This window comes from Mirounga angustirostris, unplaced genomic scaffold (assembly GCF_029215605.1).
Source record: "Mirounga angustirostris isolate CCGP_5_RB_7025 unplaced genomic scaffold, mMirAng1.0.hap1 SCAF_10, whole genome shotgun sequence".
Classification (NCBI taxonomy): domain Eukaryota; kingdom Metazoa; phylum Chordata; class Mammalia; order Carnivora; family Phocidae; genus Mirounga; species Mirounga angustirostris.
Window position 1 is genome coordinate 65,938,700 of NW_026991718.1, and position 27,116 is coordinate 65,965,815.

The 27,116-nt window shown below is 41.0% G+C and overlaps 1 protein-coding gene across 14 annotated transcripts in view; it reads right to left on the reverse strand.

Annotated features, from left to right (window-relative positions):
- Positions 1–12,954, reverse strand: part of ACYP2 (acylphosphatase 2) — a 182,771-nt gene extending 169,817 nt beyond the window's left edge. For 4 of the 14 annotated variants that reach the window (XM_045884993.3, XM_064572511.1, XM_054509875.2 and 1 more), the window contains exons 1-2: positions 12,278–12,951; positions 545–561 (exon numbers count right to left, since the gene is read on the reverse strand). In XM_045884993.3, coding sequence (XP_045740949.1) covers positions 545–561; positions 12,278–12,419 — 159 coding nt within the window. In that variant the 5' untranslated portion in view covers positions 12,420–12,951. The other 10 variants (XM_064572510.1, XM_054509873.2, XM_054509872.2 and 7 more) reach the window with 7 other exon arrangements.
- Between the last annotated feature and the right edge of the window lie 14,162 nt (positions 12,955–27,116).

Sequence of the window (27,116 nt, forward strand, 5' to 3'; positions counted from 1 at the left end):
TAGGAACAGAGAGCTAATCTAGTGACTGCTAGCTCAGGCAATAGGTGAAAACACATGCACATTTTACTTTTAGGAAAAAAGCATATTAACAAAATAAAAATTTTTAAAGTAATAAGGAGTCTTAACTTGTCTTAATCCCTGAGAACCACTTCCTTATGCAACATGAGCATTTTTTATCATGCAATTCAAGATAGAGACATTTGCCTGGAGGGCTTCTTCCATCCAGAACAATGACAAAATCTCATACTTTATATTCAGTAAACCTAACCAAAATGTTTAATTTGATTATCCCAGTAGAGATACTTTTGAAATTCATACAAAACATTAACTACAAACTAGGCAGGCTGTAATGCTTTTGATAGACTACTTCCAAAAGACAACTATAATAAAAAATCTCAAGCAGTAATTTGGAAGAAATACAAGTACTTCATTTACCATCAAGGACAGAAAATAAGCACTAGACCAGCACTAAGTATAAAACTGCTCTATCTCTGTAAATAGAAATAACAAGTAGGGGGGAAAAAAAACCAAAAAATTCACTTACCATTCTGAAGCAAACACCTGTACAAAAAAAAAAGATAAAAAGAAATGTCAGTTCGTTTAACTTTTAAAAAATTATGTATCTCCTGACTTCACTTTCATCTATTTTATTAAATAGTAAGTAAATGAACAAAAACTTTCATATCTGAACATATTCAGAGAATGTTTTTTAAAATTATTTTCTTTTAAAATAAAAACAGAAAAGGAAGACTTTTTGGAGAAAAATAGTATTATTCTGAAACCAAAGAATCATGAAAAGCCACACTGCATATTCATTCTATTTCAAAAGGGCAAATAAAACAAAATACTTATTACCAAGGACAGTTAAGTATATTTGGCATACAACTTACCCATCCTCAGTTTTTAGAATTTCTTCTTTAAGTGAAAGGAATAAATTCAAATTTGAATGCAATAAAACATTTCTTTTTTTATTTTAATTCCATATTCTGGAAAAAGCAAAACTATGGGGACAGGAAATTGATCAGGTTTGCCAAGGGCTGGGGGAAGGAGAGCTGCAAAGGGGCAAGAGGGAAATTTCTGGGGTGAAGGCACTGCCCTGCATCTCAACTGTGGTGGTCATTAAGTGATTGTATGCATTTTTCAAAACTCATTAAACTATACACGAAAAAAAGGTGAATGTTACTGAATTTAAATTATATCTCAACTGAAAAAATGTTTTAAATACATTGGGAAATCATAAGTGATAAATCAAACCAATATCCAAAGAGGTCAAAAGATAGTGCCTATATATAGAGCAATTGAGCCTACTTAAAAAGATACAGAAGAGATCGATGGTTTAGATAATGTTATGTATTTTGTATTGAGCCTACTTAAAAAGATACAGAAGAGATCGATGGTTTAGATAATGTTATGTATTTTGTATTGAGCCTACTTAAAAAGATACAGAAAAGATCGATGGTTTAGATAATGTTATGTATTCTGTAAGCAGATTTATAATAACAGGGGGTATCATTTGTTTTCTCATGATAGCGTATTGTGATATCAAATGAGGATGAAGAAAAAGAGTAGTAATGCAATAAAGACAGGATATATCACAAATGGAATTTTTATAGGGCTATAAAGATATTTTAAAAGATACATATAAAATGGGGAGAAATGATGAGTGGCAAGTATTGATCTGAAGGGGAATCAGAAAGGCAATTTGTTATATAGATGGAAGGAAAGACAGTAGCTTGTAGATATTCAAGGATTTGGCAGAAAACCAGAGAGTAACTTCAGCTAAAGCCGACCATGTAGAAGAGAGGGACAGAACAGAAAACAGGCCAAACTGTGAAAAGTGTGCAGTCGTTTTATCCTAAGCCTGAGAGGAACCCAAAAAGACACTGCCCAAGAAGCATTAAAGGTTTAGGGCAGGGCTGTGTTGTGCCCATTACCCCGAGGTCCTCCACAGCCAGCAGCCCCCTGTGATGTCAGCATTAGGAAAAGAAAGCCAGGCAACGGAAGTAAACAGAAATTGGAAACATCTGGTCCGGCACTTTCCTATTCAAAGAACAGTCCAATGCCCAACAGCACCAGCAGAAGTGGAGTTTTTCAAATAATCATATTCTCAGGCCCCTTCCCCAGACCTCCGGAAACAAACTCTGCAGGTAGAGTCCAGGAATCAGGTTTTAGCATCCTCCCCGGGTGATTCACAGGCACACGAAAGTGTAGAACCAATGGGTGGTGCTACCTTAATGGAAGGCCTGGGAAAGGTTTGAAAAGGACTTTTTTTTTAAGATTTTATTTATTTACTTGAGAGAAAGAGAGCATGAACGGGGGATAGGGGCAGAGGGATAGGGAGCCTGATGTGGAACTCGATTCCAGGACCCTGAGATCATGATCTGAGCCGAAGGCAAATACTTAACCGACTGAGCCACCCAGGCGTCCCAGAACTTTTATTCCCAATCAAGAACTGCATCGTAAAGGGAAAAGTCTTGTAGGGTATTGCAGATCTGATGCCTTTCTGGATGACGCTGTTCAGGTTCATGTTGGTAACTAAATCATGTGCTTGCAGAGCAATGTTCCTTCACCTATTTTACAAGCCCACAGCACTACAGGAATGGAGCTTCAGACAATGAAAAGGCAAAAAAAACCCTCCCCTGTGCCCTCCTTGGACCTGGTGTTAGAGCAGCCCACGCAGCCCTTCACTTAGATTGTCACTTAGTTAAATATTCAAAACCATGTCACTGCACTCACTTTACAAATTATTCCTAGCCCCAAACTTCATTTAAGACTTACCAAAAAAAAAAAAAAAAAAAAAAGCTGATTCTGTTTCAATGTTTTTAGAAACATGGGTAATACTGTTTTTATGCCCTAGTCCAAATTATCATTTCTCAACAGCCTCCTTAACTCGTCTCCCTGCTTCTAGTTCTGCCCTCCTACAGTCTATTCTCTATAAAACACCCAAGGTGATTTTCTCTTCTTAAGTAATGTCGTATCACTTTCTTCCCCAGCTTAAAACCCTCTACTGGCTCATCATTACACTCAAAATAAGAGGTGTCCTACTGGCCACAGCCTCCAGACTCCCTCCCCCATGAATCTACCTCATATTTTAGGACTCCCTCTTTGCTCTCTCCATTTCAGACAAATTTGCCTCCTTCGTGCTCCTCAATATGCCAAGCATATTCCTGCCTCACAGTCTTTGTATGTACTATTCCCTCTGCCTAAAATGCTCTTCCCCTGACCTTCTAATGACTAACTCCATCTCCTTCATGTCTCTGCACAAATGTCATCTCCTTAGAAGTATTAATGAAGGATGGTTGGGAGAAAGGCAGGCAGGGACAAAGGCCCCCCACCCCACCCCACCCCCGCTCTAAGAGGAAACCACCCTTAAAAGGATTTTACACCACCCTGGACGGAGCCGTCCAACCTTTCCCAGGTGATAGGTAGATGACAAAAACCTGATTGGGTGACAGGCGCATGGAGGGTTAATAAGATTAAAACAGCCTGCCGACAAACCCATAAAATCCCCTAGACTTAGAAACTCTGGTGGCAACCCTCTTGGGTCCCCTCCCTCTTCAGGAGCTTTGCACTATCGCTCAATAAACTTTGCTTTACTATCACTCAAAAAACTTCCCTTTGCTGCCCACCACCCTTCCTCTGGTCTGCCTCTTCATTCTTCAAAGCGGTGTGACCAAGAACCACGGGCACTAAAGGAAAAAAAATCCTGTAACAATATGTCACCTGACCAATTCATCTAAAACAACAATGCACCCCATATATTTCCTGTATATGTATAGTATTGATTACCATATGACATTACAAGACATTTGTCTACTTTTTTTAAATTTCCTGTCTTCACTGAAAGTTCTATTAGGACACGACTTTTTTCTGTCTTGTTCACCACTGTGTTCCCGGCACCTAGATCAGAGCTTGGCACATAGCAGTTGAATAAATGAATGAAAGATAAACCAGCTGATAATTATTTAAGTGAAATACTTAACTCTCCTGTAATAATTCCTTATTAATATTGCAAATATACATACAGGCAGATTGATTAGACTTTAATTCAAAATGATGATAATAAATTTACTGCATTCCAGAGCTGGGAAGAATCTCAAGAATTCTGTGCTGATTCTAGCAGAACTTTACCTAAATAATACATAGTGTTATGAAAATTAGTAATGGGAAATTTGACTCAAATGGAGTTGGGAGGTTTAAGCAGGGGGAGCTCTCACGCCCTGCCATTCATAGTCCATTGCAGACCCAACAGGAAGTGAGGGACTTGACCTTACCCATGCTTGACCTTGCACATAGATAGTACTCTGCTACTGCAGCCTAAGGAAGAAACACTTTCCTCATTCCCTGCCCCCTCATCTGGGCAACAGCTCAGTCAAAGAGAAGCCACCACACTTGGAATTCCCAGTTTACCCCACTGGAGTTTTAGTCCATAATGGCCTTCCCAAAGTACCCCTTTTGTCCTTAAAAAAGCATGCCTCTCCTTTGTTGCCCAGACTCACCTAAGGTTGTGCCCCAACTTGTTTGTCCTGATTCACAATTCTCTTTTATTCCCAAATAAACCCTTTTTTGCTGGTAAAATAACTGGCAGTTTTACTTTTAAAGTTAACATTACATGTATACATACATATTTAGTATATAAAATAAAAGATAGTAAGAAGCCACTAGATAATGCCTAAGTTGGCAAAAAAAGAACTATTAATATCAGCATGTTGTTTATAAATAAAGACATAACAACCACAAGAACGGGAAAAAGTAAAGGTTAAATCGGTCGTCTTATAGAACTTAACAGGATTTGAGATGAGAGACTGAAGCAGAATGTGTGGCTGTATTTATAACTATGAGCAATAATGGCACACTCATTTATTAAACAAATCTTAAAACAATAGAGCTAAAGGACTGCCATTTAAGAGACATAATTTTAGGCTAAGTTCATACTGCTTAACAAACCAGGTAGAAAATGGAAATGTTGCCCATTACTCTAGGCAGTGACAGATGGACAACAAAACATAAGACTGAAATAAATCATGTATGAAAGATTCAGTATGGACTTAACAGAAACTTAGTTTGTCTTGGTTATCGATCTAATGTTTTGAGGTTGAGACCATGGAGATCAAAGATTTCCTGGAATAAATCCTTCTGTGTCACTAGCTGGGAAAGAATACAGAATGTAATCATTACTGTTAAATTTACTTAATTTATAAATATCTGTGGCAGACATTGCTAACTGCCTACACAGAATCCATTCTCCCCTTCTAACTTTCTAACAGATTCTGATTTTACTCGGGGCAGCAACATGCCTTTCTATAGTTCCCGTCTTCCTTGTAAGAAGAGTGGCCCATGAGATGCGAGCCATGTCCCTGGTGGAAGACTTCAGGAAAGCGCGTTGACAGGACTGACACGGCCGGCGGTTTCGCCCTCATAGCCTCCCTCTTCCTGACTGTAGGTTGAATATCATGATGGAGCTATAGCAGCCTTCTTGAAACCATGAGGAAAAGGCCAAGGACATCACAATGGCCTCGGCCCTGACCCCCCTGAGGGGAATGGGGAACGACTGCTAAAGGGAAATGTGAGGGAGGGTTTCTCTTTGGGGTGATGGAAATGTTCTGGAATTAGTGGTGATGGGTGCAAAAACATCGTGACTACTGGAAAAAATCACTATATATTTAGTTTGCTTTGAACACTTTAAAAGGGTGAGTTTAATATTATGTGAATTATATCTCAATTTTTTAAAATGTCACCCAAAAAAAAAAAGAAAAAGGAGAGCAGAAAACAGGACCGTGGTGTAGTCCTTCCTGCCTCTTTCTGTCAAACAGGGCAGTCATTCTCCCATTGTGGTCACCAGACAACCTCCCTAACTTTTCCTTTCACCCCACACAAAAACACTCTGGGGAACAGAACATCTTGAAGAACCGGGGCCAGAACTAAATGGTGGAGCTCTCTCTGGACTTTGCAACCTATTTCTAGAGGAGAAAGCTTCTGAGCCTCCACGGTAGTTCCTTCTTTGAGGAGGAATATCCATTAGTGTGACACTCTTGGCCACTCTACCCTGTCCCTACTCCTCCTCAGGGACATGCAGGGGCTTATCTAACTGGTAAGTTCAGAAGGAGAAACAAGCATAGCCCAGTGCTTCCTCTTCTTCCTCCTCCTGGGAGTGAGTTTCCCTCAGGGATCAGGGATCTTATGTGTCTCCCGGTTCCACGTGTTAGGAGAGCCCTGCCTATGCCGGGGTGAGTGTGTTTCATTCTGCACTGAGATTGTTGCGAAATCCACTTACCTGAAGATTCACACCACGTTCCCAAACTTCTGCTTCACTCTTCGTCTTCCTCGTCAAGAACTCACATAATTAAGAGGGGTGTTATTTATTAGGCCCCTTAACCACAACCCCACAGGAATGTGCATCGAGAGGTGTCAGTCCATTCACTTTGTGAAGCAGTGAACCATGCGAGAATTAACCATCCAAAGCTCCATAACCCACTTGGAATTTTCTCAGAATCTTTCTGAGAGTCCTGATCCCTAGTTTGAAGCACTTGGGTACAACAGACGGAGATCCGTATAGAAAGAGAAAGCAAACATGGAGATGGATTCTCTGCAGTTTATCATTGGCCCTGGCGGGAACAGAGCACTCCTGGGACTGGGCCTGTGTTGGAAGAGATGCTTCTATGGGCTTCCATGGCCTCTCTGGCCCCGCTTCCACCTCGCTTGTTAAAGAGAAGGGAAGCTGATATGACACATGCAGGTTTTTTACAGACACACTGCTCTGGAAACTGGGACAGAGACATCAGCCCCTTCAGTTATGAAAGACTCCAAACACACGCTGCTGAGTCGAGGCTCAATGGGCCGCAATTGTGCAAAGATGTGTCAGTGAGAGCCTCTGAGGTGAATATTTGCAAAGCAAATCTTACTTGAAATTCACAAAGAAGCACCGATATTTAAAGAAACCATGATGAATTTTAAACATCCGCATCCTTTCACGTAAAATCAAATTTTTATGTTGTAATGTGCCCCTTCATCCTGGGATCTGACTGCATGGTGTCAGTTTTGGATGCAGGAAGTCATCCAGTCACTACCTTAGACAGTGGCTCTTAATGATGTTAAACATCTTTTTTAGAAAGGCCTTCCTTTAACCTTTCACCTTCCACCAACATCTTTCAGATTGCTGAAACCGCCGTCACACTACTGTTTTTTCTCCAACCCAACTCTCCCCTTGCACTTCAATTTAATTGAAGACCCTTCTGAAGTCCCCACCAGAAGCACAGCTGTAGGGGCTATAAAAACAAGCCATCAGCTTGACCTTGAAAATACTATCCTTTCTGTCTAGTTGAGCCACAGAGATGTGTACACAAATAATTGTAGTTGAAAGCAGAATGGATTAATGAGAAGTAAAAACAAGAAGTAGAACAGGACTATAAATGAAATGCTACAGGAACAGAGATAAGCAAGGGAATTAGACTTAATGATATTTATGTTTCTTGACTTTAGGTACTAAAATTTTCAACCTCTCAAACACAGCTTTTCCAGTCTACATAAGGAAAAATGTGTACACCCAAATCATGTGGGTCTGACAAAGCTATTTAATAACTCATCCCCATTTTTTTTTTAATCAGAGAGAGAGAGAGCACAAGCAGGGGGAGCGGCAGGCAGAGGGAGAAGCAGACTCCCACTGAGCAAGGAGCCCGATGTGGGACTCGATCCCAGGACCTTAGGATCATGACCTGAGTTGTAGGCAGCCGCTTAACTGGCTGTGCCACCCAGGCGTCCCTCATCCCGATTTTTTAAAGCAATCTTAAAAAAATTATTTATGTTTGTAGTCCAATAAGTTACTCCTATTCTGAATCTGAGTTAATATTGTCAAAAATCAACTGCCAAATTTCTAAAGCACAGGTAAACCAACAGAGGGCCACAATCCATTTCTATGACTGTCATTAGTATTCACCCAAGAGCTGGTAAAGCATCAAAGCATCTATACATAGCTTAATCAATTTCCCTTTCAAATTTTCAGGTATTATTCCAGATGTAACTGTAATTAAAGATTTAGAGGAACATTTTAAGCCATGCCATGGTTACGAATACTCCAAAAATACAGAAGCTCAGTCCTCTGCTCCCCTATCCCTTATCCCACAGTCCCCGGTGCAGCAGAAATTGGTGGGGGAATACGTGGAGCTTCTTGAGAACAGGGAGATTAAAACATAAAGGATGGAAAGGGTGGGGGGAAGAGTAACTTAACAGTGGAGAAACCTGATGAACACTATCTCAGCCAGGTGATCGAGGTTAACATCAACAGCGACAGTCACAGTGATAGTACGTCCCTTGATACTGTGTAATGAGAATGGCACTTTGCCTGGTCTCCCTCACAACAACCCAAAACCCCAGTCTTACTATGACAAAAATACCAGGCAAATCCCAACTGGGAGCTTTCTACAAAGTACCTAACCTCAAAGTATTCCTCAAGACTGCCAGAATCACTGAGAACAAGGAAAGTCGACAGAACTGTCACAGCTTAAAGAAGCCTAAGGAGACAAGACGACCAAATGTAAAGTGATATCCTAGATGAATCCTGGAACAGAAAGAGGACTTTAGGTTAAAAACTAAAAAAATCTGAATAAAGTACAGACTTTAGTTAATCATAATGTATCAATATTGGCTCACCAGTTGGGACAAATGTACCATACTAATGTAAGATTTTAATTAAAGAAACTGAATGTGGGGTATACAGGAACTTCCTACAGTATCTTCCAACTTTTCTATAAATTTGAAACTATTCTAAAACACAACATTTATTTTTTAAAAAGGCAGAGGAAGAGAAGCAGCAATGAAAAGGCAACAGCAACCAAAGGCTCTCTATGTCAACTTTGCAGACGCTCCTGAGAAGTGAATCCAATATTGGTAATATTGTTTCTATAAGTGTATTTTCCTGAATTTCAAACAACCAAGTTAGAAACTAATTCTTGGAATATAATCTGTTTGTAAATTAGGCTGTGTGTATTTGAGAACAAGGCAGGTAATACTTGACCCCTAGAATGTTTTGACTGCCTTTTATCACCAAGGATGTCTTCAAACATTCTAAACACAAATATAACAAACCTTGTTTTGGGTTGGAAAATATTTTCTATCATAAATTCCATCAAGCCAGTTTAATTCATTGACCAGTTTTCCATCAGGCAGGACAATTAAATCATTTTCCATATCTTCCATGTTCATTTTGCTATCACTGAAACCATCTTCATTGGGAATATTTTCCACTGAAATATTTTACTGACAATTTTATTTATCAATCTGTTTTGTCCATATTAAATGTTCCCAATTACAGCTACTTCCACTGTAAATTTATTTTCATGGCCATTATTTCTAGCAAGACAGCTTTCACTAAGATTTTATTATTCCATACTTTTAGAAGTTAAATTTACAATGTTCCCTCTAATTATTATTCATTTATATTATTTTTGATTGCTGTCGATTACTTCTACATAATCATTATGACTCAGACAAAAAGCTAATGGTTTGTATTATTTCTTAAGTAATCCATGAGAAAATAGTGAGTTTTATGAGACAGAGATACAGACTAATATACAGAAATAGTGGCAGGGTCAACAAGCAACAGAGAGAGAGGCAGAGGTCTGACTCCTTACGGACCAGGTCAAACTTCCTTGGAGCCAAAAGTACCATAAAAATGTCCTCTGGGTCATCCAGAATGGTCCAAATAACTTAGTCCAAATGTCCTACACCAGTGTATATATGTGTTTGGTGCATAAGTTAGGAAGAAGGCAAAATAAAGGTGGAAAAGTATTGAGAGAAGAATCAAGAGATTATAATGATTAAGAGCATGGGCTCTGGTATCGGACTGTCAAGGTTCAAATCCTAGCACCACCACTTAACTCACTGTTACTGGGAAAGTTACTTCTCTATGCCTCAATTTCTCCACCTGTTAAATGAGGGAAATGCTGAGGTCACAGTGTTGAGGATTCAATGAGACAACAGAGGTAAACCTTGGGTACAGAGCATGGCACATCCTAAGTTCTCAGCAAATGTCAGTGTGTATGTGAGCAAACATGTGATTGTGAATTTGTCTTACATACTGTGCCTTGATAAATCAATAGTTTGCATGTACTCTTCCATTTAACATACTGCAAACTATGGAAGTTAGCCCTAAAGCTGATTTTTTTTTTTAAATATTTTGTTTATTTATTTGACATAGAGAGAGACAGTGAGAGAGGGAACACAAGCAGGGGGAGTGGGAGAGGGAGAAGCAGACTCCCAGCTGAGCAGGGAGCCCAATGCGGGGCTCGATCCCAGGATCCGAGATCATGACCTGAGCCGAAGGCAGACACTTAACCACTGAGCCACCCAGGCGCCCCTAAAGCTGATTTTTTAAATCCCACTATTTGTGTAGTACATTCCTCTTTTTTATATTTGTAATGCTGCCCAAAATTGATCTTCACATACCATATAACCACCATATGCACAAAAGTACAGTTATATTGTTAAAATCGAGAGAAACACCTTATGTATTAACAGAAAAACACCACATAATGGAAAAGCACAGGTTTTAGAATTTGAGAGATGCAGGACCAAATCCCATTTGTCAACTAAGGACTGGTCCAAGTTAGTGAACTTCTCTGTATCTGTTTTCTCATTGTGAAAACAGGAATAAGACATATATCTCACAAAATTGTGATGAGGATTAAGTAAACAATAGTAAGATGCTCAGCACATGGAACATACCCCATAAATGTCACGTGCACAGACACATACACGCACTTCTTAACCACTGACATTCCTGTCCAAATATTTTGTCAGGTGGTCTCTGCCACCATTTTCATATTTTATGTCCTGTGCTTCCAATGACTTATTGTGGTAGTTTTCAATCCATAATACCAGACGGTTGGGTGTACCCAAAGACCTTCTATAGGGTACAAGGCCATGGATAATTTTAAGAAAATCAATTTCCAGATCTTCAACATTCACATGTATTCTTTCCTGACACGGGCCTGTCTGAGAAAGTACCTGTGCTCTGAGGTGATTCTCCTTTCCTACCTCCCTTTTCACAACCACCTTTGAAAGGAAAGCCCATCTATTTACAAAAAGCATACTCTTGCCCATCTTTAATCTGACCCTGTACATTACTTCAAAGTGTAAAAACCTCTAGCATACCAAAATAAAGTATACTTCCTTTAATCAAGGTTCCATAAATACCCCCAGCTTTCTCCTTAAGAAATAAATTTCCAATACAAATTTTCCTTTTAAACTGAATGTTTATCATGTCTTTAAATGTATTTTTATTATCTTCATGATTGTGTTCCAATAATAATCACAATAGCAACTCAAGCCAGAAGAAAAAAAAATAATAGAGCTTTATGGTCCAAGAAAATTAAGAAAATATATCTAAATGTATATGTGTATATATACACACATACTATACATATATATTGCAAAAAAAGCTTGATAGTGTGATCAATAAACTCTCAAACATAACAATGGGATAAAATGCTGTGGGGAAAGTAGAATGGAAATCAAACTCAGAGGAAAGGTATGATGTAAAATTTCCCAACGTTAAAAAGCTTAAATTTAAATGAATAACGGTAAATAGTAAATCACTACCATATTTATATTCCATTGGATAAATTTCAGAGCGATTTAACATTTTAATTTAGAAATAACAATGGCAAAAATCAGCCAGACATTACATCCCTTGCAACTATTTAAATTTAGGATGAAACAAAAATTAGACAACTTAATTCTTCTAAAAGCTACAAGGCCGGGGGAGGGCGGGGGGGGGGGAGTGTAATCTCTGGCAGAGGGAACCATCAAACATCATCCGGGGTCCTTTCTTTTTTTTCTTTCTTTTTTCTTTCTTTTTCGGGGTCCTTCCTGAAACTCAAGTCAGCCCGGTAATTTAAGTGGCCTGAAACGGGGGCCACTAGTTCAAAGGCCCTCTCTGCCTTCCCCACCCAGCCTTGCTCTTTCCCTGCCTGCCGGACGTCCCCCGACCGCGCACGCCCCCACTCCGCGCGTTCGGGACGCCTTTCTCCCTCCCCTCGCCCCCGCCACCCCGGCGTTCTCAGCTCTCCCTCCCCCGCCTACCCCAGCTCTCCAGCGCAGGCGCGCTCCGCTTCCTTGCCCACCCGCGGCTGCTGTGTCATGGCAGAGCGGAAGTCCCCGCCTCCGCGAGTGTGGCGCGGGGTGAGGGGGTCGTTAAGATGGGTGGCACGTCTGGTAGCCTTCTCCCCTTCCTCCCCTAACGCCTCTTTGACCTCCCACTGTAGGGGGGGCGGTCCCCTACCCTGCACTCTCCCGAACACTTCGTAGTCCACGGATTTGAGTCGCCCGGCGGCAGACATGGCGGCGGCAAGTCCTCTGCCGAGGAGCCGGCGCGGGGTTCGGGACGCGGCAACTGCGGCGGCCAGGAGAGGGAGGGGGCACATGGGCTCTGTCGGCGTACCCCGCGCCTGTCACCGGCCCGGGACGCGAGCGCGCCGGGGTCACGCGTCGAAGGCGGCGAATGAACGGCGGGCGCCGCGAACGGGGTAGCTAAGGACACTAGACGGAGAGAGCGCTCGGCCCCTGGCGCCGAGGCCTCCCTCCTCGCCCTCGCCTCCTCCCTTACGGAGCCAGGCTGGCTTCCCCGGGAGGGATGCGCCGCTTCTGCGCTCCCTGCGATGCAGTTAACTCGGGGCTCGTTTCTCAGTGTTGGTAAATAAAAGCCGGATTCTGTGCCCAGATGTCGATAGTTTGGTAACCAAACGTGGTTGCTTTTTTTTTTTTTTTTTAAGATTTATTTATTTATTTGAGAGAGCGAGAGAGTACATGAGAGGGGGGAGGGTTAGAGGGAGAAGCAGGCTCCTCGTCGAGCAGGGAGCCCGATGCGGGACTCGATCCTGGGACTCCAGGATCACGACCTGAGCCGAAGGCAGTCGCTCAACCAACTGAGCCACCCAGGCGCCCCTGTTTGTACTTTTCATTTGCCACACTCTGAACTGCAAATGGAATAACATCTATTTATTTTAAAGATTTTATTTATTTATTTGAAAGAGAATGAGATAGAGCATGAGAGGGGGGAGGGTCAGAGGGAGAAGCAGACTCCCTGCCGAGCAGGGAGCCCGATGCGGGACTCGATCCCGGGACTCCAGGATCATGACCTGAGCCTAAGGCAGTCGCTCAACCGACTGAGCCACCCAGGTGCCCCAACGTGGTTGCTTTTGAAGTGAAGGATCTGCTAGCTTGGTGCTTGAGGGTACTTGGTTAGTGAGTTAATTTTTGTGAAATGTTTAGGCGACTGCCAACTCTATTTGGCTGTTTTGAGCCAATTCTTATTGTCAGCATCCTCTTCACCTCTTCTATTGCGTCATAAAGGTTTGCGGCCTGAATCCACATTCTACGTGGATTGTGATATTTTCTAAGACGAAACTTTAAAAATATAACCTGTTATGTGCCGTGGAAACGGGGAGGAAAGTAATCGTCTTGTCTGCTATTCACTCACATAGCTTTTTTACGGCCTTGATTATTGTTCAGCAACATCCCAGTTGCCTACAAGGTTAAGGCACTTTGTACTTAGAGAATTTCACTTCATCGTGAGCTATTATGAAGTCTTAATTTAAAGCAACCCACCGCTCCAAAGAATCTGGATACAGCTATTGGTAATCTGCTGCCTTCTAGAATTCCAAATCTTTTTACTTGTGAGAATTTGCATTTCTCAACATATTTGTTGGCTTCAATACCTTTGCATATTTCTCTGCATCTCACAGAGTTAAAATAATCCTCTGCAGTCTGATTAAATATTATGTGCCAATTTTATTAGGGAACACCAAAAAATCACCTAAAACTTGTTTATAATTTGGTTGAAACGTTTTAAAGTAAAATATGTTCTGGAAGTGCTAATTTCCAGGTAATTTTATGTAATGAAGTTCCTGGTTTATTGCAGAGACCTCACAATTTATGTCTTCCTCTCATCTCCCTTCCAGTTTATTCCATGCAGATTCTAGAATCAACATAGATCTTATATCATTTTCAATGACATCTCCTCAGAGTCTCTCCATTGCATTCTGAATAAAAGTGAAGGTCTTCAGCCTTCCACTAACCTCTTATTACCTGTTTATCCCCATCCATAGATTATTCTATAGTTTATAAGTAACCCATAGTCAAGGCACTTTGGATTATTCAGCTCTCTGAACGTACCCTGACCTTTAAAAAAAAAAAAAAAAAATCTTTGCTCTTGGATCTACTTTGTCTAGAATACTTCTTCCTACTCCCAAATCTTCCTCTATCCTGTTTAGTTGTCTGTGCAAGTACTTACCAGATTTCATCCTAATTATTTAGCGTCTTCCCTGCTAGTACTGTGCCTTTCAAGAAGTAAAACTCAAATTGGGTTGAGATCCTGTCACTATCATTAATCCTGTCACTGATAAGGTTGACATTTTCTTTTTCTTAGTCTTTGACTTTTCTCCACATTTACCCAAGAGTAACCCTGCCAATTATTATGTAGCTAATTTTAGAAATGCTAAGCAACAATTGACATTTGCTTAGCTAAAAAATTTTCTGTCTGCCAACTACAGAACATTAGTAAACAGGCATTTTTATGTACTGTTTCAGCATGGATTGCCAATAATATGTGATTCTAAGACTTTAAAATTTTTAAGCAAATGTGGCTAATATTTAAGCTAATTTTAAATAATAGAAATATCTATGCATAGAGAAATTTTTTTAAGTAGAAGGACAAAATCATCTATAACCCTAACACAACCTTTATCATTTGTGTATTCTCTTACACATCTATTTTAAGTAGTTAAAATCATAGTATAAATTCAACCTTTATTCTTTCTTTTTCCGTATTATAACCTTTCCAATAAATATTTTATTAATTTCATGATATTCTGTTATGTGGGTATAACCATAAATTCACCTACTAAGTCCCTGTTGTTATGCACCCAGGTTGCTTCTAATTTTTCATTACTGTAAAAAATATTTTGAAGAAAATATTCATGCACATAGCTTCCTTCCCATATTTTTTAATTACTTAGGATAGAAGTTAGAATACCCAAGCTGTATAAATGTGTACTGTTCTTGATACATATTGCCAAGTGGTTTTTCAAAGGGCTGCACCAATTTCAATATACCACTACCAACACTGTATGGGTGTATGACTGTTTGGCTTCTGATGCAAACAGACGTAAGCAGGTGCTTCACATACAATACATGATTCAATTAGAAGAAAAGTTTTCATTTTATAACCTGAGCAATAGCCTTGAAATAATTAGGCTTTGTGTTACTGCTGGTTGAAATTAAAACCTAGCGAAATCATTCTGTTTCTTGAACCCTTTAAGACAATTTGTGTGTGATACAGGATCATGTTTAAGGTAATATATAGAAAACGAAAATCCTGCCTGTATAATATGAGTGTAAAAAATGACCAGGCCCCAGAACCTGTGAAGTAGGGACAGACAATGTAGTCTCTGTACCCAAAAGACATTTGAACTGAGGAGGTTCCACCTATAAATCTCTAATCCATCACCATGAAGTATTGGTTGAGAGTGATTTCTCAGAAATTTGACATTAAGGTATAATTTCAGGGACAACCAAAATTACTTTATCCATCAACATATTTCTACACCTGAAATAGTTTTACAATAATTATGTTAAAAGAGCAGGAGTCAACAGAATACAAATTGTTAACTTCCACAATTGAAGAGGCCTAAACAAACCAACTCCATGCCTCCCTCATGGACGGAATACTTTATAGACAAAGAAATGGTTAATTAGTACTAAACTGGATTCAAGATCATTAGAGGCCAGTTTATTAGATGAGAAAGCAGCTAGTTTCCCAGAAGAGCCTTTAACCTCATTACAAATTATCAGAAAATTGCTTAAGCATTTTATCAGGAAAGCATATTTCTTCTCAGAAGGAAATTTCCGTCCCAGGTTTGAACCAATTTTTCCTTATCACAGTCCAATTTGATATTCAAAACTTAGAAGTACATTTATCATTAAAGTCACTTCCCTCGGGGTACCTGAGTGGCTCAGTCAGTTGGGCATCTGCCTTCAGGTCATGATCCCAGGGTCCTGGGATCGAGCCCCGCATCGGGCTCCCTGCTCAGCAGGGAGCCTGCTTCTTCTTCTCCCTCTGCCTGCCTCTCCCCCTGCTTGTGCTCTCTCCCTCTGTCAAATAAGTAAATAAGATCTTTAAAAAAAAAAAAAAAAGAAAAGGGACGCCTGGGTGGCTCAGTCGTTAAGCATCTGCCTTTGGTTCAGGTCATGATCCCAGGGTCCTGGGATCGAGCCCCACATCTGGCACCCTGCTCCGCGGGAAGCCTGCTTCTCTCTCACTCCCCCTGCTTGTGTTGCCTCTCTCGCTGTGTCTCTCTCTGTCAAATAAATAAATAAAATCTTTGAAAAATAAATAAAGAAAAAAGAAAAAAAGAAAAGAAAAAAGTCACTTCCCTCTCCTACCCTGGTACTGCTGAGGCTCGAGAGGGGAGAGGGCATGGTTGATACCTCCTACCTCAGTTTCTGTCTGCCTGCCTGAGAATTGGAAGAAACTCGTACTTTTGGAATCCAGTTTGGGCTCTCCAGGATTGGTAGATATTCAAAGCTCATTAGTTCTTTTGAAGGAAACTTTCTGGGGAGGCTCAGAGCTTTCAACCACCAGAAGTGCCCAACATTTGCTCCCCTGATGGACAAGGCCTATACTTCGGCTGTGCATACACACCCCTATCCCAACTTCTGTATCAAATGCTACACCTCCAACCCCTTTCTGCTGAGAGACTAGCCCTCAGCAAGGACGCGTGGGTGGGATCCCTCCTAAAATGAACACGGGACCAGATCCCTCCTTCCCGTCACATCTAATTGTGGGGCTCCTATCTCTGTCCTACCACTGAGAGAAGTTGCAGTTTGCTCTGAATTGACCCCCTCTTTCTGCTGTCTTGGCAGGCATCATACAGATAATCTCCAGCCACAGTCTTTCCTCTTTACTTTCTTCAGGTATGGATCAAATACCAGTCCCTTCTTAGCTCCAAGGAGTAAATGCCAAGCTCTCCAAAAAAAGGGTTTTTTTTTTAAAGAGCCTCTTGGGAGGCACATGGTGAAGGGAAGCACCTGTTTTCTCTCTCCCATAGTGGGAGGGGGGCGGAGAGGGAAAGCCGTAGCCCTCTAATCACTTTCCTGGAAGAAATCCTCTCCAGGGCGCCTGGGTGGCTCAGTCCTTGAGCATCTGCCTTCGGCTCAGGTCGTGATCCCGGGGTCCTGGGATCGAGTCCCACATCGGGCTCCCTGCTTGGCGGGAAGCCTGCTTCTCCCTCTCCCTCTCCCACTCCCACTCCCCCTGCTTGTGTTCCTGCTCTCGCTATCTCTCTCTCTGTCAAATAAATAAATAAAATCTTAAAGAAAGAAAGAAATCCTCTCCAGCCTGATGTGGGTGTCGGGCTAAGGATCTTTTTTTTAATTAACATATAATGTATTATTTGTTTCATCTCTTATGGTTTGTCTCCCTCTTCCGTCTTGTTTCATTTTCCCTCCCTTCCCCTATGATCCTCTTCTTGTTTCTCAAATTCCTCGTATCAGTGAGATCATAAGATACTTGTCTTTCTCTGATTGACTTATTTCACTTAGCATAATACCCTCTAGTTCCATCCACATCATTGCAAATGGCAAGATTTCATTTTTTGATGGCTGCATAATATTTCTGTGTGTGTGTGTGTGTGTGTGTGTTTATACCACATCTTCTTTATCCATTCATCTGCTGATGGACATCTAGGCTCTTTCCATAGTTTGGCTATTGTGGACATTGCTGCTATAAACATTGGGGTGCACATACCCCTTCAGATCCCTACATTTGTATCTTTGGGGTAAATACCCAGTAGTGCAATTGCTGGATCGTAGGGTAGCTCTATTTTCAACTTTTTGAGGAACTTCCATACTATTTTCCAGAGTGGCTGCACCAGCTTGCATTCCCACCAACAGTATAGGAGGGTTCCCCTTTCTCCACATCCTCACCAACATCTATTGTTTCCTGACTTGTTAATTTTATGGGTTAAGGATCTTAAAGCCAGTTTTAAACACCCCTTTTGCGTGACATGGTGGTGCAGTACCTCATCTTGAAATGAGGTGTAACTATTGTTTTCAGTCTCAGGTCTCAAGTAAAACTGAGACCAAAAAGTCCCACTTTTCAAATCAACAGAATTCAATATATAAACCCTGTTTGGATCCTGATTTGAAATTATAAATTCAACAAGACATTTTTGAGACCATTGGGGAAACCTGAAAACAGGTTGACTTAAATATTACAGCATTATCTTTGTTAATGAAATCATGGCATTGTGGGTGTATTTTTTTTAAAGACCTTACCAATTAGAGGTGTATACTGAAATATAGAAGGGTGCTATGAAATGATATTTGGGATTTGCTTTAAAATCCTCTGGGGTTGGGGACAGGACAATGTAGGTAGAATAAACTTAGTAAGTTGGTGATAGTTATTGCAAGTGAGTCATAGGTACATGGGGATTGGATCCATTATACTATTCTCTAATTTTGTTATGTGTTTGAAATTTTTATGTAAAGTTTTAAAATAAAATTTAGGGGCACCTGGGTGGCTCAGTGGGTTGAGCATCTGACTCTTGATTTCAGCTCAGGTCATGATCTCAGGGTCCTGAGATGGAGCCTGCCTTGGGCTCCGCACTCAGTGGAGAGTCTGCTTCTCTCTCTCCCTCTGCCCCACCCCACCTCCCATGTGCGCTCTCTTTCTCTCATATAAATATATTTTTTTAATTTTTTATTTTAAAGTTTTTGTTTATGTATTTGAGAGAGAGAGATCGAGCGTGCACAAGATGGGGGAGGGGGAAAGGGAGAGGGAGAAGCAAACTCCTCTCTGAGCAGGGAGACTACAGTGGGGCTCAATCCCAGGACCCTGGGATCATGACCTAAGCCAAAAGAGACGCTTAACTGACTGAGCCACCCAGCCGTCCCTGGGGCACCTGGGTGGCTCAGTTGGTTAAGCAACTGCCTTCAGCTCAGGTCATGATCCTGGAGTCCCAGGATCGAGTCCCGCATCGGGCTCCCTGCTCAGCAGGGAGTCTGCTTCTCCCGCTCCCCCCTCTTGTGCTCTGTCTCTAAAATAAATAAATAAAATCTTTAAAAAAATAAAAAAATAAAAATAAAAGAGTCCATTTTCATTCTACAAAATATGTGATCAATAATCCTCAAAACTGTCAAGGCTGGGGCACCTGGGTGACTCAGTCGGTTGGGCATCTGCCTTCCACTCCGGTCATGATTCCAGGGTCCTGGGATGGAGCCCCACATCAGGCTCCCTGCTCAGCGGTGAGTCTGTTTCTCCCTCTTCCTCCCCCTCTGCCTGCTTGTGCGCTCTCTCTCTCTCAAATAAATTAAAATCTTTAAAAAACAAACAAACAAAACAAAACGAAACAAAAAACTGTCAAGGCCATGAAAAACAATGAAAGCCTGAGAAACGACCAAGAGGAGCCTAAGGAGACATGCTGGTTAAAGGTAATGTGTATTCTGGATGGGATTCTGGAAGAGAAAAAGGAATTTAGGAAGAAACTGAGGACATATGAATAAAGTGTGGGCTTTAGTGAAACAGTAAGGTATTAATAATTGGCTCCTTAATTGTGACAAATGTACCATACTAATGGAAGATATTAATAACAGGAGAAACTAGGTGTAGGGTATAGGAGAACTCTCTGCACTATCTTCATAATAATTTTATAAATCTAAAAGTGTTCTAAAATTAAAAGTTTACTTTTCAAAAATCCATTTTAATATCCTGTTCTATGTTTTCATAACATTTCAAAATAATTTCTCACCATAGTACATGAACAAAATTATTAGTTTAAAAAATTTTCAACTACTTCACTAAGTGGGCACATGATTTAAATTTTTTGTAATCTAAGTCAAGCTAAGATGGGACTAAACAGCTGACCTTCAAAGCACTAGATCAGGTCTTAACTGGTGTGAAGAAGCACAAATAGATAATTAAATATAGTAATGCCTAATTAATGAAAAGAAACATAGTTCAGGGGCGCCTGGGTGGCTCAGATGGTTAAGCGTCTGCCTTCAGCTCAGGTCATGATCTCAGGGTCCTGGGATCGAGCCCCACATCGGGCTCCTGGCTCAGCCGGGAGTCTGCTTCTCCCTCTCCCTCTGCCTCTCCCACTGCTCATGCTCTCTCTCTCTCTGTATCTCTGTGTCTCAAATGAATAAATAAAATCTTTTAAAAAAAAGAAACATAGTTCACTTCCAGAAGAAGAAAATATATAAAATGCATAAGAACATGTCTAGATATGAAGAAACAGTATAGAAAAATGCCATTATACTTAGCACTGAGTGCTTTAGAAAACAGGAAATAGGTGTCTGTACGTCTTAACTAAGGAAAAGATAAGATTGGATAAGGAGAGAACTAGTCATAGATACTTCTCCTTGGACACATTATAGAGGCAACAAATGGCAAAGCCAGGTTTTGAACAGAGTATGCCCAGGCTCTGAGCTATAGCGCCAAGATTAGGAAGGGGAGAAACGAGACAGACACCAACTCAGAAAAAAGTAGGCAGTACAGGCACTTCCCTTCCTAATACTTCTCAAGCATAGAATTCAGCCAGTCTCAGATTTGCTTTTCCTGTGGAAGCAAGAAGCCTATCTGGGAAAGACATTCTTTCTGATCCCTCCTTAGTTTATACACACACACACACACACACACACACACACACACAAGCATGCACGCTTATTCCCTGAGAGGTATAAATCACATTTACCCTCAGATCTGGGCTAGTGACATCAACGGTTCTCCCGTCCTGAAAACAAAATCTATTTCATGGTGCCCTTAGTAGATGATTGGTATACAACATCCATTCCAATCTCTTTCCAGCTTGCTTTCCTGTTCTGTAGAGCTGGAAATTTTAAAGCTGCATCCCATAGACATTCCTGCAATTGGGACTCCTTATGTGATAGAGGATCAACACCAGAAGTATCATGCTGGATGAGGAGGGAGGGCATGAGTGAGGTGGAGGCCATCTGCTGCTGGTTCTGTGATAAGCACAATCAGAGAGTAGTTTAGTTTTTCTGTGGTGTTGTTAACTGAGGTCACAGTGACTGCAACTTTTTGGGCACCAGGAAGCAGGGCTCAGGACATCCATCTTACTAGTTAATATCATAGCAAGTGTGGCAGGTTCTGAGTTGCGATTCCCTGGATGTGGCAATGTCCAGACCATGGCAGCTTCCTGATGGTGGCAGGGGAGACATAGTTTTAAAGCCAGCAGCCTCTCAATTCAGACATTTCCTGATGGCAAAAGAATCAGTAGCTCCCTTGGTGGCCCAGTGCTACAGTGAGGGTCAATCCTGAAACCTCAGCCTCAAAGTGGTTCTCAACCCTATCTGCACATTAGAATCACCAGGAGAGCTTACTAATTATACACATACACATGCCCCCCAGAGGTTTTGATTCAATATGTCTGCAGTAGATTCCAGAATCTATATTCTTAAAATCAACCCAGATGCTTGGGGTGTGAAGCTAAGATTGAGAACCACTGACCCAGAGACTCTTTCATTAGCCCCCCCAGCAACTCCATAAGCCATTTAATACCCAGTGTTAAATCCATTTCTGTTTAAACTGTCTAGAATGGATTATTTTTTCTGTAACTGAACCATGACCAATGTAATGCCTGGGGACAAAATCTTCACAATAGGATAGATCAAAGTTTAAGCAGAATGAAAGTCCAAATATGCCACCCACCCTCCTGTCAATAAAGAAGCATGAAAATTTTCAGTGCTTACAAAGAGAAGAAATAAAAAGTGTAAGAAAAAACAAGCCGAGAATGGTAATAAAGCTAAGCCTAGAGTTTTGAAATATAACTTGCTGTTGAGAGATTATAGCATAAAGATTTAGGCAGCCTATATCCTGTAAGTTAGTTAATCATGCTCATTTATTTTTGATGTCTACTTGCTTTGCAGCTGTACTTTTTATTTTGAAAGAAAATTAATGAAAGAATACATTAAAAAGAACGCTTCCAAAGCCTGGGTTGTTTCGATGAACTATGATTTCTGGTCTGTTGCTGCCACCTACCATCTCTCCGAGGCAAGGCAGGCCATGTGCACCTGACTACTATTCTAATCCTTCAGGAACGTTAGTACCAGCTAAGTTCTCTCCTGTTTCAGTCACACTTCTAAAACACTTTTAGGTGCATGCTGAACCCTAAATGATAAGCAGTTTAAGTATTGTTAGGGCTGTTTACTCAACACATCACTTATATATGAAAGGATCTTGACCATGAATTTCTATTAGATATGGATGTTATAGGAAAAGCAAAACTTACAAGAAAACCCATTCAGTAAATGCTGATTGAACTCCTATTATGTACGAGGCATCATGGCTTACAATATACTCATCTACTGCATCCTTTAAATTAACCTCCTTTAAAGACCATGTGTCTCAGGGATATCTTGTTATACTAATAAGATGGTGATTACCTGGGCATAGGAAACTTTTTTTGCAACATGGAAATTTTTCATCTAGAATGATTTACTTTTCACTACCATTTGTAAAATCTTGTCTTAAAAAGTTTGATAATGGGGGAAAAAGGTTGGCAGTGATGATGAATATAATAAAATGTCAATAATTCAGCACTTAAAACATATTTTGCTGATTGAATATATATGGTTTCCTTTGGAGTGAGTCAATAGTACACTAAATTACATTTGCAGTAGCATTTTACAGTTACTAAGACACTTTTATGTACGAGCTCCCATTTAACACTTATAGTAACCCTGAGAACTAAGCACAGCAGGTCTATTTTTTTTTTAAAGATTTTTATTTATTTATTTGAGAGAGAGAGAGAACATGAGGAGGGGGTGGGCAGTGGGAGAAGCAGGCTCCCCACTGAGCAGGGAGCCCGATGCGGGGTTCGATCCCAGGACCCCGGGATCATGACCCGAGCCGAAGGCAGACACTTAACGACTGAGCCACCCAGGCGCCCCAGCAGGTCTATTTTAGAGACAGGGAAATAGCCGCATGACATCTAAAGGATTGCCAGAGATTACCCAGAACAGAACCCCACCTAGAACCTGCCCTTCTGACATCAGCTGAGTTCCTGAGACCTTCATCCAGATGAATGAGGCAATAAATCCCATATTTTGCTTAAGCTAGCATTTATTAAGTCTCTGTCATTGTAACCAAGAGACCTAACACACCGATATCTTATTTGTATTTGTCCTAATATAACTGAGATCTTGATTTCCCTAAAATCAAAAATAATAATAATAATACCAAGTATTACTGATGATGTGCCAAAATAGAAACTCTCACACACTGCTGGTGTTTGGATACAAACATTTTGTAATTTGACTATCAACCTCAAAAGCCTTAAAAATTACACACAGTTGGAGGAGGGAGAAAGAGATGATTAGGCAGAATGCAAGGGATCTTTAGAGTAGCGCATCTCATCTGTATGATACTGTAATGATGAATGCATGGCATCATACATTTGTCAAAACCTGAGATCTGCACAATACAAAAAGTGAAACCTGATGTACAATAGGGACTTCAGTTAGTAATAAAGCATCAATATTCATTCATCTATTGTAACCACAAATATACCACACTGATGTAAGATGTTAATAATAGGGGGAACTCTGTGGGGGCAGGTGGGGTATATGAAAGCTCTCTGAATTTTCTGCTTAATTCTTCTGTTGTCCTAAAACTGCTATAAGAAGTTAAGTGTATAATTTTAAAAGAAAGAAAGAATTACATAAGCACTACCCAGCAGTTCTGCAATTATAAATTTCTCCCAAGGAAAATATTGGACAGGGATGCAAAGATAGGAATAAAACAATTGTCATTGCAAAGTTGTTTGTTACTGTAAAAAATTGGAATTGGAATCTACTTGAATATCCATCAGTTTTTAAAAGTTATGTAAATTCCTAGGCAGTCTTAAAGAATGCTGATGTTGATCAGGGCTTCTTACCTAGAGTCCAGGATGGGCTGCGGAGGTTCAAATACTGACTCTCTCATGAAGCCACTTGCAGGTTCTTTGGATGCCCTGTGAGGCCCTGTCACCATAAAGCTCCCTGATGTGGGGAGTGCTATTCAAGTGACCAGTAGAACTTGGAAATTCCCTTGCTGCTGGATTGCCTTCTTTAGACAACTGCTTCCAAGAGAGCTTAAGCCCAAGTACCTCGCATTCCTTAAAAACCCTCAAGAGCCTCCTAGGACCTACAAAGTCTCAACTTCCTGGCGTGGTATTCTTGACCTTCCATTATGTAGTTTGAGTTGACTGTTCCAGCCTAATTTCCCATTCACAAGGGGCTATTTTTTTTTAATACTAGGTACTTTCTTCTATTGTGGTTCAAAAAAATAGTCCCTTATGAATAGGCTGATGATGGAATGGTCAATCCAAACCAGTTTCAAACATCATTCCTGGCATGTACCAATACAAAGCAAGTTAAAATGTGGCACGATTTTGTGCAATTGGTGGAGTGTAAAAAAAGGAGAAGGTATTTTAATGTGACACTAGAGGACATTCTTTGGTACAGGGGTACTGACATTGACCGCATAAAAAAGAAATCAAAGGGTATTTTTTGCCTCTGCAGTGAACTAAGCCTGAAAAGCCACAATAATATAAATGGGCACTTAATTTTTACTATTTTAGAATAAACTAACAGACAAATCACAGAAGACAAAATTGTGATTACAGAAAAGAATGTTATCCAGCCAGAAAATTTAAAACTAGATTTACTGCCAATAGAGTTTGGGAAGTAAAAGGGAAGAAGAACAGGTGAAGGGGACCAGCCAAGCACAAACACCTTCAATGAGAGATGCTCTCCTGGTTGATGGAATGGCAGATAGAGGTTCAAGAATATTGTCTGAAATCAAAGAGGTGAAAGAAACAAAGATCCGTGACAAAATTATGTTGGGAGAAGCAAGGCAGCGGAGGAGAGAGGCAGGGCAAGCAAGCTAAATTTGCACACATGATGTCTAAATCAAGAAACACTCATTTAGAGATATCAAGGTAATCACGAAAAGAACTAAAAACAGAAACTGCTAAAAGTAGTTACCTCCAGAGAGCAAGTTAAAGGACACCACAAGGAAGCAATCAGTCAAATCCAGAATATGGGACATTTTGCAAGATGACTGACCTAGTTTCTCTAACAAATCGATGGTACAGGGGTAGAAATGAGTTATAGAATAAATGAAATTTAGGAGATGAAATAAATTCAATGTGGAGATTTCGCTTGGGATCCTTATTAGAATGAGTTTGAAACAATTAGAAAAATTTGATTATGATTCAGATATAAGATGATTATAGAAGAAATCATTAATTTTGTTAGATATAATAATGGCACGGAGGTTAGATTTTCAAATACATTTGTAGTTAACATGATGCCTGGGCTTTGCTTTAAAATACTCCAGTGCCAATCTCCCATACCCCCCAAATATAGCAAGATGGAGAAACAAGATTGGCCAAATGTTGGTAATTGTAGAAGTAGGGGTCATGGGGTTCACTGTACCATTCTCTCTGCTTTTATGTGTGTATATTTGAAATTTTCCAAAGGAACAGATTATTTTGTTTTTATATACATTTATTTATTTGTTTGTTTGTTTATTTATTTTTTATTTATTTTTAAAGCAGGTGTCTCTGAGGAATGTGAAAGGGTTTAGAGAGCAGTAGAATAAGCAAGATTGTTTTATGTTTAGGGATGCCTGGGTGGCTCAGTCAGTTAAGCATCTGACTCTTGATTTCACCTCAGGTCATGATCTCAGGAGATCAAGCCCTGCGTCCAGCTCCATGCTCATCGTGGAGTCTGCTTGTCCTCTCCCTCTCCTCCTGCTCCTCCCCCCGACTCGTTCTCTGTCTCTCAAATAAATAAATAAAATATTTTTAAAAATACTGTTTTATGAACAAGGGACTAGGGAAGATGGCAGAGGAGTAGGGGACCCTATTTCAACTGGTCCCCAGAATTGAGCTGGATATCTACCAGACCACTCTGAGCACCCACGAAACCAGCCTGAGATGTAAGAAGATCTGGATCTCTACAAGCAGAATATCGCAGGTGGTTGGTTTCTAGGTAGGAAGCGGGGAGCCCTGATTCTGCGGGCAGATCGGAGGATAAACAGCAGCGGGAGGGAGCCTGGCCATGGGGATCCTACACCTACGGTGGGTGACAGCCTCGCGCTGCGGACGGGGCACTGACTCGCAGACCGGTAGTGGCGGGGAAAGGACTTTAGGGCAGCCCCTGGGGCAGAAACCCGGAGCTGCAGGATCGCATCTGCGAACTGCAGCCCCGGGGGCCGAAACTGGAGCCGTGGGGTCGCTTGGGTGAACTGGGAGCGGCTGGCGGTTTTAGAAGCACAAAGGGCAGAGACGTGCTCCGACCTGGAGGTAGGACTGGGAGCGCTGTGGAGGGGCGCACAACCCAGGACGCTGCAGTTTATAGCAGCACGGACAGAAACTGAGAGAGTGTGGCCTGGAGAGCTCACTGAAGAACAGACTGAGGTCTCTCTGCTCTGAGGCAGAGGGTTGGAAATGGTCTCTTCTGCTCTGACTCGTGGAAGAGACGCGGAAAGCCGCCAGGGAAAGGCACCAGAGAACAAAAGCCCCAAAGACTGATTCCCACTGAGTCCATCCCCCACCACAGGGACACAGGGCAACTCCACCCCAACAGGGTTGCCTGAGTAACACCGCGGCAGGCCCCTCCCACAGAAGACAGGCTGGGAGAACAAGAGGCCAGCAACCCTAAGGTCCCAAGAAAACAGGTGCATCTTGTTTGGGTTCTGGTCAATAATTTGGACTCTATACATTCCCTCAAACACCCATCAACAGAATGACTAGGAGGAGGAACCCCCAAAACAGAAAAGACTCAGAGATTATGACTTATGCTGGATTTACAAATGGATGCAGATATAACCAAGATATCGGAGATGGAATTCAGGCTAGCAATTGTGAAGGCAATGGCTAGAATGGAAAAATCAATTAATGGCAACATAGAGTCTCTAAGGGCAGAAATGAAGGCTGAATTGGCAGAACTTAAAAATGCTATCAATGAGATCCAATCCAACCTAGATAATCTAACAGCTCGGGTAACTGAGGCAGAAGAACAAATAAGCGACCTGGAAGACAATATAATAGATA